The sequence below is a fragment of the Macrosteles quadrilineatus genome, unplaced genomic scaffold (genome assembly GCF_028750875.1).
Source record: "Macrosteles quadrilineatus isolate MER2022 unplaced genomic scaffold, UCM_ALF_1.0 Scaffold_1__1_contigs__length_201487025, whole genome shotgun sequence".
Classification (NCBI taxonomy): domain Eukaryota; kingdom Metazoa; phylum Arthropoda; class Insecta; order Hemiptera; family Cicadellidae; genus Macrosteles; species Macrosteles quadrilineatus.
This window is the reverse complement of record NW_026542594.1, coordinates 44,321,496-44,335,106: the sequence shown is the minus strand read 5'-3', so window position 1 is coordinate 44,335,106 and position 13,611 is coordinate 44,321,496. Positions and strand designations below refer to the sequence as shown.

Genomic DNA, 13,611 nt, shown 5'->3' with positions numbered 1-13,611 from the left:
GGGTTTCGGCCTGCTTGTTGTGTGCGGCCAGCATTCAGTAAGTAGCCTTTCCTGGAGGTGAAAACGGGCAAGTACCCGTAGCTCACGGGGACACTCAAGGGAAACGTAACTTTCCGCAGTGTGAGGGTAACGGTTTGTAGGCACTTATGCAAACCAATCTCTGTCTCTGAGCACGGACGGTATGGTTATCTTGAGTGTGGGGGGTTCTTCCCGGAACCTCAATTGAGTCAAGGGTGTCGCCACCTCTGGTGGATAGGTTCATCCGGGTGGGTCCCACTTCTATACCTGCCTCCTTTTGGGAAACCCTGATGGCCTGGTAGTGATGTTGGGTCTGACGGGCAAACGAAGTAGATCGGGTGCTGGGTCCGAGCCCGCCAGGGGTATCTGGGGATCTATCGCTCTGGTTATCTCTGGTTTCCCAGCAACTGGGTAAGGCCTCGATCGGGTAGTGGTGTAAATGGGAGGTTGGGGTTCCGCTGACGGTCCCCTTCCTTCTGGCTATGATGGCGGGTTCTGCCTGTCAGGGATTAGATAGGTCCCGAGTGTTGCTTGCACTAAATGCGTCGGGGCGCTCCATTATGGTCCTCTAGGGCTTTGTACCTGGCGGAACCCAGGTGGAGTGACGCTTAAACAAGCAGCCGGAATCCCTGGTTAGGATTGAGGGGCAACCCTCTTTCCGAAGGGTCTGCTTCGGCAGCCGGCGAGCCTGATGACCTTAAGTCATCCGCCCATGATGTGCTAAAGGTTGATGCGTAAGCTTCGGCCTACATCATGGGGCCCGGGTATGTCTCACGATAGGTACCGGGTATGTAGTCAGGGGGCTTCGGCTCTCATGACAAAGAAATAATAATAATAATAATAAGGGTAAGCCAGTACAATACAAGAGCACCAGACTTGAACCCATGTATCCCTGCAATGGAATCGTACTCAGGCGTACTACAAACTGAGTGACTAACTCACCAACTGACATTAAAAAAGTGCAAATACCTGCTATTAGGCAATCCAATCTTGTTGCAAACACAACTAGTTTCGGCTCCTAAGTGGAGCCATCATCAGGCTGTACAAGGATGTTTTTCTTTCTTCATACGAAGAGCGACATATCACAATAGTCTGAACTCAAACTACAGATTAGAGTCGTCTGTTTCCTTAACTGATCAGTTACCATAAATGTTTCACATTTGCCTAGTATTTTTATGTTGATTTATTTTCATGTTAAGTTATGATGCTCTTATGTAACTATGTAAATAATAGATACATATATATTTAACTATGTATCTACTGACTGGGCATTTTAAATAATAGTTTAGAGAATGCACTAAAGGGAACAAACCTTGACAATAAGGTCATTGGGGATAGGACACTGGCTTCTAGAACCACAATCACACTTTTTAACTAAAAATACCAAAATTAAAATTACGTAAAAGAAGAGTTATAAGTTAGTTTGAAGGAGGACTCTAACTTATAGGTAGGCTATTAAATATTGTAGGAATTCAACTTACTCCGGATTTCAATGAGCTGGTCAATAGAAAGCTCCTTTCCAGAAATTGGATCCACTCCATTTTCGATTATGTATTTTTCAATCAAGCGTTTCTCAAAAATAGCGCCTGAGGCAGGAGACACAACTGGATGCTCAGGAACTTCATTTGAAACTGTAAAATATAAACGCCGATGTATATTAGTTTAGCTTACACTACTGTTCAACAAAAATAGCACCAGCTGCAGAATACACTGCTGGATGCTCAGGAACTCCATTTGAGACTGTAAAATATAAACGCCGATGTATATTAGTTTAGCTTACACTACTGTTTAACAAAAATAGCGCCTGAGGCAGGAGACACAACTGGATGCTCAGGAACTTCATTTGTGTTTATTTGGGATGATATAAGCCTATCTCACTTAACTAATTTTCCAAGAGTGAGAGTTTAAGTCCATAGATGTTAGGGACTAAGACTTAAGAGACTCCAACAGTAGGCCTAACATAAAAACTGTGAAATTAAATTAAAACAAACTTTTATTTTTTTTAGTTAACTTATACCTCTTAACCAGTGATTTAAAATGTCAACCGTTCCAGAATTGAATTACAGTAGAACTCCAATTATCCAAACTCCAATTAACTGAATCTCCAAATATCCGAATCGCTTGCTTCAACAATTTTAATAACGTAAAGCTACAGTAATAAGTTTTGCAAAATATCAAAGAATTGTTATTAAACACATTTAGCCAATGTGTAATTTTGGATTTCGATGGAACACTATTGACTTAATAACATGTATAGAGCACTTGTACTATGAGCATTGTAAACTGTAAAAATGTTCTTATTTCAATTATTATTAATTTAAAGTTCACTTAGTACCAAAAATGAGGATTTTTCTTTAAAATTTCCGGAATTCCGGTAAAACTCCGATTATCCAAATTTTTGATTATCCGAATGGGGTCTGGTCCCTATTGATTCGGATAATCGGAGTTCTACTGTAATTATTAGCAAATGTCCCATATATTTGTTTGTTTTCAGCAAATTTCCCAAATAAGGGAATAAGCTATTAGGTACCGTAGATCTCAAGGTAAGAACTGTACCCGGGATCGATTTACTTTCAGGTTTTTAGTCCCGAGAGACCAAAAACACGGAAACAGAGAACCAGCGACCCTAACCCTAAGCTGAACCCTTTTACAATTTACTAGGCTTCATTTTGCACACCAACTAGGATCCCCCCCCCCCCCCCAGAATACCTCTTTCCACAAAAATACCTGGTCCATGGGTATGAGAGGTAAGATACATTGGTGCCAAGGGGGAGGTGAGTGATGATGGATTTGGAGAGGAAACGCTTCCGTTACTGAGAGGGCAACGGATCGGATAAGGACCTTACAAGAATAGCATACTTATTGTTGAGATCCTTAGTTAAACAACTGTGCAGCTAATTCTTTGAATCATTAGAGTAATAGCATTAAGACGATTAAAAAATTAGCAAATTATTTCCATCTTAAACTGGAGCATATGTGGAAGCTCAGGAAATTACCAAACAGTTTCAGTTTTTTTAACTGAAACCAATGACTATTGGATAATAGTCAAAACTAAAACCTAGTTTATTTACCTAGAATTTATACTTTTCAGTCCTTAAGTGCATGGTTATTTTTTTCACTATAAAAACCAATAACATAGCTGTGATTATTGTAAATTGTACTAATTAATAAAATTCACCAGAAAATAAATATTTATATACCAGGTTCACTATCTATATAAATAAAATTACAGTTTTGTCTGTACATTGCTTAGAATCATGCGGTTTTTGGTTATTTTTACGTTTCATAGCCTAAGAAAGCCGAAACGAGTCTTATCTCAATTTCTGTCTGTATGTCTGTTTGTCTGTCCATTCTGTGACTCCGTCTGTAACGCCAAAATGTCATTTTACGCGGCCTACTCCTAGAAAACTAGAGTACCTATCAAGGTTTTAATCATATTTCTGTATTAACTGGATTGGTGAGAGTGTCTTTGGCTATAAAAACATGGCCTCGCTTCTTCGAAAACAAAATAACGAACCACCAAAAACCCAATTTTGTTAGATTTTTGTAAAATTTTCTCCCAATGTTTACTATTACATTACATTTTATGAAATAACGATCAGCTGTTTGGATTAGTTCTCACTTCTAGCTGTCACCGATATGTTTACATTAAAAGTTGTTTACAAATACCGCAACCATTTCCGATCAAGTTTTGTCAGCACATCCAAACCAAGTGAGATTAAAAATGTTGTGCCTTACTTAACCGGTTTAATTAATCGCAAGTGCAACGATTGTTCTTGAGTTTTGATAACCAGGGAAAATACCGTGAATCAGTGTTGTATTAGTGCAAGGAAACTTACATTTTTTTTAATCATCATCACCAATACCGTAGCTTGCAAAGGTTTCCACTCATTGACGGCGCTTCAAAGGACAGTTGTGTAAAGTGCAAAGTAAAAAATCAAGACTGCAGTGGGTGATCGTGGATGTTGCTGCGATCTTGGAAGATCTTTCTGATTTCGCTGTGATCGTACCGTAACAGAGGTTTAACTTAACAGATGTAGCTAAACTCGCTTTTCCAATGTGTCACTTTTGGTTTCTACTTACTTACATTTCGACAACGATATCGGTACTTTTCCTACTTAGGAAATAAAACTACAAACGTACAAAACCCCAGATTTGTGCGTTTTTTGTCACATTTCCTCCGAATGTTTGCTAGATATATGTACCGATTATCGTTTAGAGATTACGTAATCTTAAGAAACCTTTGTTTGGATAAAGGTGGTTTCTTCAAACTGTCATTAATATGTTAACATTAAAAGCTGCTTACAAATAATGCTATTAAGGAAATAACTTTGATTATCGAAAACTAAAAAAAAAAAAATTAAAACCAAAGGAGATTAATAACTTTGGTACCGGTACTGCACCACATCAAGTGAAAGTTTTTTTTAGCAAACCATAGTGAGTTTTCAAAGCTTTACGTTGTTTACGTTACATGTTACATGTTTTGTGGCCTGTGTGTATTCATTTATGGTAATTGCCAACTGATTAACACCTATAATACAGTTTGATTAGAAGGACAGTTTGAATTTGTCGTAAGTACCTACTACAGTTCTTTTCTCAAATGTAAACGTTGGTTTTTGGTACCGGTACTGCTACTTTTCCTTAGAACCGGTGGTAGCAGTACCGGTAAGAATAATTTTTACATACAAACACATCACTATTTTCACTATTTATTTATAAACACTGCACCTTATTGCTTATTAAATTTAATTGATGTCTTACTGTATAATTTTTAGCGTTTTCTGTCTGGACTCCAAAAAGTTGTGTGGACTCAATTCTGTATTTGTGTGTGTATGTCTATTGGTAACGCATTAATGTCCTTATTTTTCGTGGAAAAGACAAAACCACCATTGTTAATAAAAATTTCAACCCGAATAAAGTGTGCAGTAGTGAGGTTGAGGTAGTGTTTTAACTACTTTTAACCAGTGTGAAAAGTAACTTTCTATTACAGGCCTACCTTAGGGCTATGCCTCATAGATCTATACTGTAAAGCAATTCCTTTCATCGTTAGATATAAAATATGGACTAACACGATCGGGTGACATTTAATTGCGAAGCATTCATTTTGGCTTTGAAACTGTCAGATATTGTATTTGAGAAGGTTTAGGCTATATGTATTCCTAAACAGTTATAGTTTTCCCATCATATCTGGAAAAATGCACACTAAATATGCAAACCAACTCCTGTTCTGAATATAAGGTTTTAACTTACTACAAGATTCCCGTACGTAGAACGGGCAAACAGCTAGTCTATAGTAAAGTATCTTAAAATTAGGATGCTACATTATTTTTAGTATTGACTGCCCTATTACCAATAGATAACAATAGATTCTATCTTGGCAATTCTGTTTAGCAACTTCTTTACGTCTACTCATAGTCCTTTTAATTCTCAATACATCCCACGGCGTATTCAATTCGGATCGTTTGTTCTTCTCCCTCGCATCAGCTCACTTACACCATCTCCGCCATCCTCACTCTCTCTCCCCTCTCTATTCCACCACCCCTTCCTCCCGGTCTAAATACCCAGTCTGGTACTGTCAGGGAGAATTGGCTGAAATGCCAGGTAGTCTTCTCCATTGGCCTCGACACTTGTATGGCACCTGAATTTACAAGTTCGATAAGACCAGTTGCCGGTTCTCCTACACTAACAAAAACACCATCCGTTCAAATTCATAACTTATACAGTCTAACCTTGATATAACGAACCTCAATATAACGAATTCCTTGATATAACAAATTTTTTTTATCCCCTAGAACCCTCCATAAGACAAAATGTATATTTTACCTCTACATAACGAACAAACCATAACAACGACCTTGATTTAACGAATTTGTTGTGATTTCGGCTAAAATAAGACACCTCAATATAACAAATTTATCATTGTCTGAACCTCAACATAGCGAATTTAACCTCTACTTAACAAATTGTCTACGTCTTTCCCTTGATATAACATGTCGTGGCCTTGTTTATGCACGCGTATTTAGAAGACTTTATAATTGAAAAGGTTGCTTCATTTGGAAAGATTTATTTTACAATACATAATTGTTTGATACAAAATGTCTAATGTTGTTGATAACTTATTTAACACTCTAATGATTAATAATAATATATGATTGATATTTACTTATTGCCAACATAGAATATTTAATAATTATTAAGCATGTGGTTGATATACATACTATATAACAAACCCCCCACCCCATTATTGTTTTTAGCCACCCCATTATTGTTTTTTGGAAAATCTGTTTCTTTATCAAATGAAATGGAAAGGTGACATCATCACTTGCGCTAACATTCGTCTGCTCCGTTTTACACATCTTTGTCTGCTGCTGCTGGCGCTGCACGTTATATGACATAGGCCTACTGAGGACTGACTTGATTTCATTCACTGAGGAGAGGACTGATAACGACGTAATGTTTAGAAAGCTGTGATTGGGCGATAAGTGCCTATCTATGGTGACTTGTACAATTGTTGGATAAAGAGAAGCCTAAGAAAGAATATAAAAACAAAATCAAAGAGAAAGATTAATTTAAGATTATAACAATAATTTTTGTAATGGTCTTTGGCCACTGGAATGGAAATAAAATAAAATAAAAGAATAGCAACATCGTTATATTAACATTCCTTTTTTTATGAGTGCTTTTATTATCTTTAAGTTGGCTATGAGTATACACTTTAATAATGACTTATCTAATAATTTATTGTTTTCAATACGATTTGTTTCAACTAGCAACACCAATGCTATAGTTGGTGATTAGTATTGAGATTCCTCTGTTGTGATAAATCAGTAGGTACTGTAGGCCTACTGTAAGTAGCCTACCGGCCTATCACGAGCAGTAGCCTACAAAACTCTCTACGGTTTTGTTTTGTTCTTTACGTGGTTTATGACTATACAATACAACGTTTGGCTAGGTTTTAGGAGGGTTAGATTAAGCTGTGATTTTAAACTTACAGTTTGTAACCTATACTAAGGTCAATGACTAGAAATGTCATTATTGCACAATATTTAAGATCCTCCCCTTTATTACCCCAGATAATTGTGGTTCTACTTTACAATTTTAACACTGTACTGTAAAGTATTGTAGCCTATGCTACTTTATTGTGTTTTAATGAGGTCAAATCCCGACCTATATTGACCAACACTGGATCTGAACCTCGACTTAGCGAAATTCCTGCAAACCTAACCTCGTTTTAATGAAATCCTTCATATAACAAATATTCAGTTTAGTCCCTTCAGATTCGTTATACCGAGGTTGGACTGTATAATATATTTCATGTTGTTTCTTGTCCCAGGATTACTGTTGTTAGATTATAAAAAGGTATAATGTTACATGGATCTGCCAGAGTAATCCAAAGGTTGTCTGTCGACTACGCGTTTCAAAGCACTATTGGCTTCATCACCAGGTCTTCAAGAACATTTTTTCACTCATCAGAGGTCATCAAATAAATATAATTTTCACTAACATATAGGAGTACATGGGCGGAAACGATAGTAGGCCTTTATAGTTTTTTACCTCCTGAATCCAAATAAGTTATACCATTATTTTTCACCGCTGATGAATATTTCTCAAGATATCGCCGTAAAAATATACAATACTACAATAAACAAGGTACGGTAGGAGAGATGACATTTACAAGTGGAATCAACTGTGGGTTACCGGTTAACTAAGCCTACAGCTGATTGTTTTCAACCACACAGCAAGCAACTGGAAGTAACAACTTTTGAACTGTATTAACTCACTCTGGCAATAGGCCTAGTGACCTCACTCACTTTACATCACTACAACTAGAACACAAAACAAGAACACTCATACTCATACTGTGCTAACAGTAGTGCTAGTCTGCTAAGTTATGCCGTAACAAGTTTAGGTTAAATGAAGAGAGTAACATGGTTGATGAGATGAATAACATCGTTGATTAAACAGCATCATTGACTATAGAAACATTTCAAGTGATTCTGTAGTCAATAATGTTTTCTATAAAAGGAATTTTGTCACATTAGGCTATAGAGATATAGATGGACTGGTGGACTAATTACATGTAGTTCTTATTTAGACATGCCAGGGTGGAAGGTTGTGCTCTATGTGAATTTGTGACTGCATTAGTGTTTTGAAGTTAGATTAAATTAGGAAGGTAAAGTTTACGTTATACAGTAGAACCTTGATAACAAGACTCTCATGGAGATTGTAAAATAAGACTTGTTATCAAGGTTGACTTCTTATCGAGGTTTGTTAAAATCGAGGGGTAAACAAATTTAAGGGGATTTGAAAATTACACTTGTTATCAAGGGTGACTTGTTATCAAGGGTATTCTTATCAAGGTTCCAATGTAATGAATAGAGTTGTTATTTATGTCGCCTGCAGACTGTTATTGTAAAATTAAAATCCTGAGAAAAACAATTTAAATTACTATTTCAAAACGCAGAGGATGTACACGTCCCACGGTTACCAGACATGGATTAGGCGTCCGGCAGTTAGGGGACTGTCATATCCTAACCTAACCAACCAAACTTGCTGATAATGAAAACATCGAATGAAGGTTAAATTCTGTTCATAAAATAAAATTATAAATGCCAAAAATGCTAACAAAAGATGTACAGTTAAGAAGAAATGGCATTCAAAGCATAATCTTTGACAAAAAGTTAAAGTTACCGATGGGATTTGAAACAGGGACCTTTTGCATATCAGCCAAGGTCCGGTTACCAAGCCGGTTACCGGACACGTATCCTCTGTGATTTAAAAAATGCTTGCATTTTTTAAATACGTAAGTTAGTAACATAATTTGAAGTTTTTTTCTGGATTTTAATTTTCTACAACAGTCTCCAGGCGACATAAACTAACAACTCGATTCATTATAACCTAAACTTAAACTTACCTAATCTAACCTACCTTCAAAGGACTAAGGCTACGGCCACACGGGCGTTTTTTCACACAAGAACGCAGCGTGAAAAAATCGTGAAATATGAGCAGCATTAAATGTAATGAGGTATGCCACACGCAGTGTTTTTTCACGCAGATGCAGCGTGTCTGCAAAATCACCCGCCGCTCATAGGCCTAATTCCCAAAGTAGGTACCGGTACCCGTGAACTTTTGAGAAAGCTTCAAATCACACCCCAATAAACCATATACTAGCCTACTTAAAATGTTGGTCATGAGGAGAAACCTTGCGCAAAACTATCCATTATTTCATCAATATCCCTTTAAGGTCGTAATTCCTTTCTAAAGGGAACTTTCCATGTAGCTAATGTTAAAAATACCTCAGCTGTACTTATTTGTTTGTTATTCCTTCAATTTATTACTTAAAATCAGGTGTGATTGCTTGTATTAACTGTATTCTGTTTTGTTTATTTCAACTTAACTTACCCTAAGTTATCAATAGTTTTATTAATAAGTACATACTTATGGAAGTCAAACGGGGTGAAGCCCGTCGGTTAACAGCTAGTTAGGCCTACTGTAAAACGGAATAGCAGTGGCTAAAAGAACCGATTGCATTATGAAAAAAATAATCACACACTGATTCTACCTCCTTATTAACCTTCTGTCAGGCGCATTGATTTTCATACACCAAAGGGCGCTCAGGGCAAGTTACCTCCGGGAGTACAAAAACTACCGCAATGATGAGTAAAAAACATTTTAATAGCAATCAAACTGTAAGAAAAACATTTTTTATGAGTTATTACACATTACTTAAGTCGAATATAAAATAGAAAATTTTATAAAAACAAATAAATATACGTAAGTGTTGTGGATAAAAAAGATTTACTTTTTGTACCTACTTATACAGTACTATTGTATATTAGAAAACAAATTTCAATATTATATGACATAAAAACACGTACCGGTACATGGTCTAATAAAAATAATAATTTTGTACAAGGATAACTCATTCAGTCAAAGCTCTTAGACAAAAATTGCATCAGTGTATGACATAAAAACACCTATGGTATTATCAAAAAAAAAATTAGGTCAAACGTTACATAAGGTCAAACACAAGGGCGCACACGGAACTAGGCTCCGGGAAACCGTTGCATCACAGGGCGCTCACGGAAGCTACTTCCAGTAGTGACGCAAATCACTCCCCAAGGTAGACTGACAACGGGGAAAGGGGAAGAGTATACAAAATTGATTCTGCAAAAGAGGTTCGTGAGGTAAATGAGGCCACAGCCCTGACAAACACATACTAGCCTATGGTTTTTGTAACGAAAAAAGTAGTGACCCGGAGGTAACTTCCGTGATGCGCCCGATGGAAGGTTAACTTATATTCAAAGAAGTTCAAATACAAGTATTCGTAAAAATATTTGAATAGCCTACAGAGGATGCTTACTTACGAATTCACTGTATTTGATTCTCCCATCACTAGCTAGGACCACACCTAATAATTATAACCTAACCTAACCTACGGGTAGTTAGGTTAGGTTAGGAAGATTTTGCTATTCAAAATAGGTAATAAACATTTTATTTGGAAGTAGATTTATCAGTGTGATTGGTATAATAGTCTACGTAAGTACATACAATTTTTCTGAATGATTAAGATAACAAAGATAGTAGGAGATAAGACTCCAAAGAATATTTGTTATATAAAAATCAAAAATCACTTTATTCAGCTTTTTAAATACAGAAATACATTCAGGGCCGGACTTAGGACTTCAGAGGCCCCGGGCGAATTTGCCGATGGGGCCCCCAGTATGATTATACGAGAACATATACGGTACACAATGTAACGCATTTACATGCACACTAATTTTAAATAGCTAATTTCAAGGTGAATTAATATGTAAACCTGTCAGAATGCTGTATTTTGCATAAACTAATTGTATGTAATATTTTAAGTCTGAAAATAGCTACAATGTACAGTGTTATTTTATGATTTGTTCTTGTTGTAATTGTATTTATACAATTTTAATATACCTAGCAGGTACCTTACACATTTTTTGCAATACATTAAAATGTAATATCCTTTGCAACAAATAATGAAAACTATAGATAAAATAAAAATAAAATAACACGTACTTGTAAAAGGTTTAATTTAATTTATTTACTGTAATACACATTCTATTTAGTGCTTGAATGAAAACTCAAATGAAAAATAACTAACATTAATTAATGGAATAAGTTATATTTAAACACGTGATGTAAGTCAGAGATAATGCATAAACTTTTAAAGCTTTAATATATTTTATAACTTACTATAATTTTACTAACAAACCTTTTACTGTACTAAGTTTATAAGATACAAGTCAAAACAATTTTAAAGTTTACTTTTTATAGATTAATCATTATAAAGTCTAGAACATAGTTATTTTCCCTATAAATAAATGTCACTTCCTACTCTGATACGTTGGTCACGTTGGCATGGCAATTAAAACCTCCTGCTTTTCCTACATTTCTTGGCTGCACTAAAACTATAAAATCATAAACTATGACTTATTTTTATTTTCATAGTGGTTTTGGCATGGAATTCTCGTTTGTATAATATGTTAAAAGTCCTAGCATGAAAAGTACCATTAAGAACTTTAACGAGTTTGAGTTTTTTCTTGACGAGTAAAATGTTACAATACAAGTCTAATAACCAATCACAAGCTAACCATTTATATGAGTAAACTGAAAGATGTTTAAATGTATTCAATATAAATTAATACAACACAAACATAACATTCAATACAACATTAATTTGTTCTTTGTAGTGTTTGCAGAATTAATAATAAAATACCACACAAAAGTACGATAATGTCAACCAAAAACACACTGGGAGTGATTTAAATTGTTTTGGATTGGCGATAAGGCATTGTATGTATGTGTATGCGCGTGCGTGAGACATACAAGACTAGACAGGATCCCTTATCAGCTCATTATCATTTATTGTTGCAGCTGCTTGTTGAGCGCTTTTTTACGATTTTAGTTGACAACGCTCGCCCGCTCCCAAATAATGTAATTTTTGTTAACATCAGACGACCCTAGTTGTCATAAAATGTCTATATAGTTTTTTTATCCTACTGGCGCTGTATGATTTTGACTCTATCGACTAAATTGAAGATCCGAATTTCGACGTATAACTTAATTACTATTTTATAAAACCTTTTAATTGAATGGGTAATATAATACTTCTCCCCTTAAAATCGTGAATGGCATATACTTAGAGGTAAAAGAATAACATCTAATAAAACATATTTTTCAAACAATGTTTTTATTTTTCAAAAGTATTAGATCTCAATTGAATCTCCATTTAACCCCAACACAATTGTACAAGTTACGTTCTACGTTAGGACAAGAGTTTTCATATTATTTATTGTATTTTTTGCCCCAAGCGAAGGGGGCAAAACTTGATCACCGCGGCCGTAGGTTTGTGTGAACGGCTTCATTGAAACTCAAACTGGTCCGTCACAGCCTAGCAGCTATGCTCGTGTAAACTAGGTCTAAGCGCGGGGCCCAGTGCAACCCTGAGAAAAAGTCCCTTAGATTCAAGAATTTTGGTCCTAGTAATACCTTAAAGTTCATCTAACAATAACCTTAAATATAGGATAACGACAATAAAGCTGTTAAAAAAGAAGATCATTCGGTAAGTGTCTCATTAATTTTCGAAGATATTAATAAAAACTACTGTGCAAGGGGCCCCCCTAGGCCCGGGGGCCCCGGGCGCTCGCCCCGTCCGCCCCTAGGTAAGTTCGGCCCTGAATACATTATTAGGGTAAGAATAGTATTCCCCCGAATGGACTGCAAGTCCGTGCTCGAGGGAAGTGCAACAGTTCATAAAATTTTGTATAATTAAATAATATATAAATAGCCTATTACCAGTCAATTAAGCCTAAAAGCCTATTTAAAATATACTATGTTTACAATCTATTTCAAACACAAGCTAAAATAAATTAAATAGGCCTATATAGATAATTTAAAAAAAAATATATCTCAAAAAGTATTCTACACAAATGAAATTTCATACAATATTAATTGGCCTGAGTGACTAAAAGTGAACAGTGAACTTCAAGATCTAGAAGACCTGAATACATTGTTGCTGAAAAACATGTGTTAGGTAACAACTGGATTACATCCTTCTTCTACCATGAACTAGCCTGGGTGAGAGTTTAAAAACTAGTTTGTATGATTTTTATATTATAATATTTTCTAGTAAAAAGTGAAAAGCTAAACCAAAATAGTCTAATTATTTCAAATAGTTTAAACGAGAAGAAATGTGGAAACTTGGAAGAAACTTGGTAATCTCCATCTTATTATTATAGACTATCCTATTTAGGTGTTGGACAATTTGAGAACATTAGCCTACTTCTGAGGTGGATCGAGTAGCCTCATAGCTGTTAAAGTTTATATAGCCTAAAATCTTGATTCAAGTAAAGACTTTTGTTTTAGAACAATCTTATCCAAATTCGATATAAGATTTTAAAAAAAATCAAAGGCTAACTTTATTATCATAAAAAAAAGTTTCAAATTAAAAGATTAGCAAGGACATTGGAAATTTAAGAGAGTTCCAAGCACTAACCCTAAACCCTGAGGTTGCAATTGGCGCCGCAACGAGTGGGGCTCTCTTATTGACCAAACCTTGCT

At 35.6% G+C, this 13,611-nt stretch overlaps 1 protein-coding gene across 1 annotated transcript in view; it reads right to left on the bottom strand.

Moving 5' to 3' along the window:
- Positions 1-13,611, bottom strand: part of LOC128982865 (pre-mRNA-processing factor 19) — a 73,301-nt gene that overhangs the window by 43,875 nt on the left and 15,815 nt on the right. Inside the window, exon 2 of the mRNA XM_054401912.1 lies at positions 1,500-1,649. Coding sequence (XP_054257887.1) covers positions 1,500-1,649 — 150 coding nt within the window. The remainder of the gene's footprint in view (positions 1-1,499; positions 1,650-13,611) is intronic.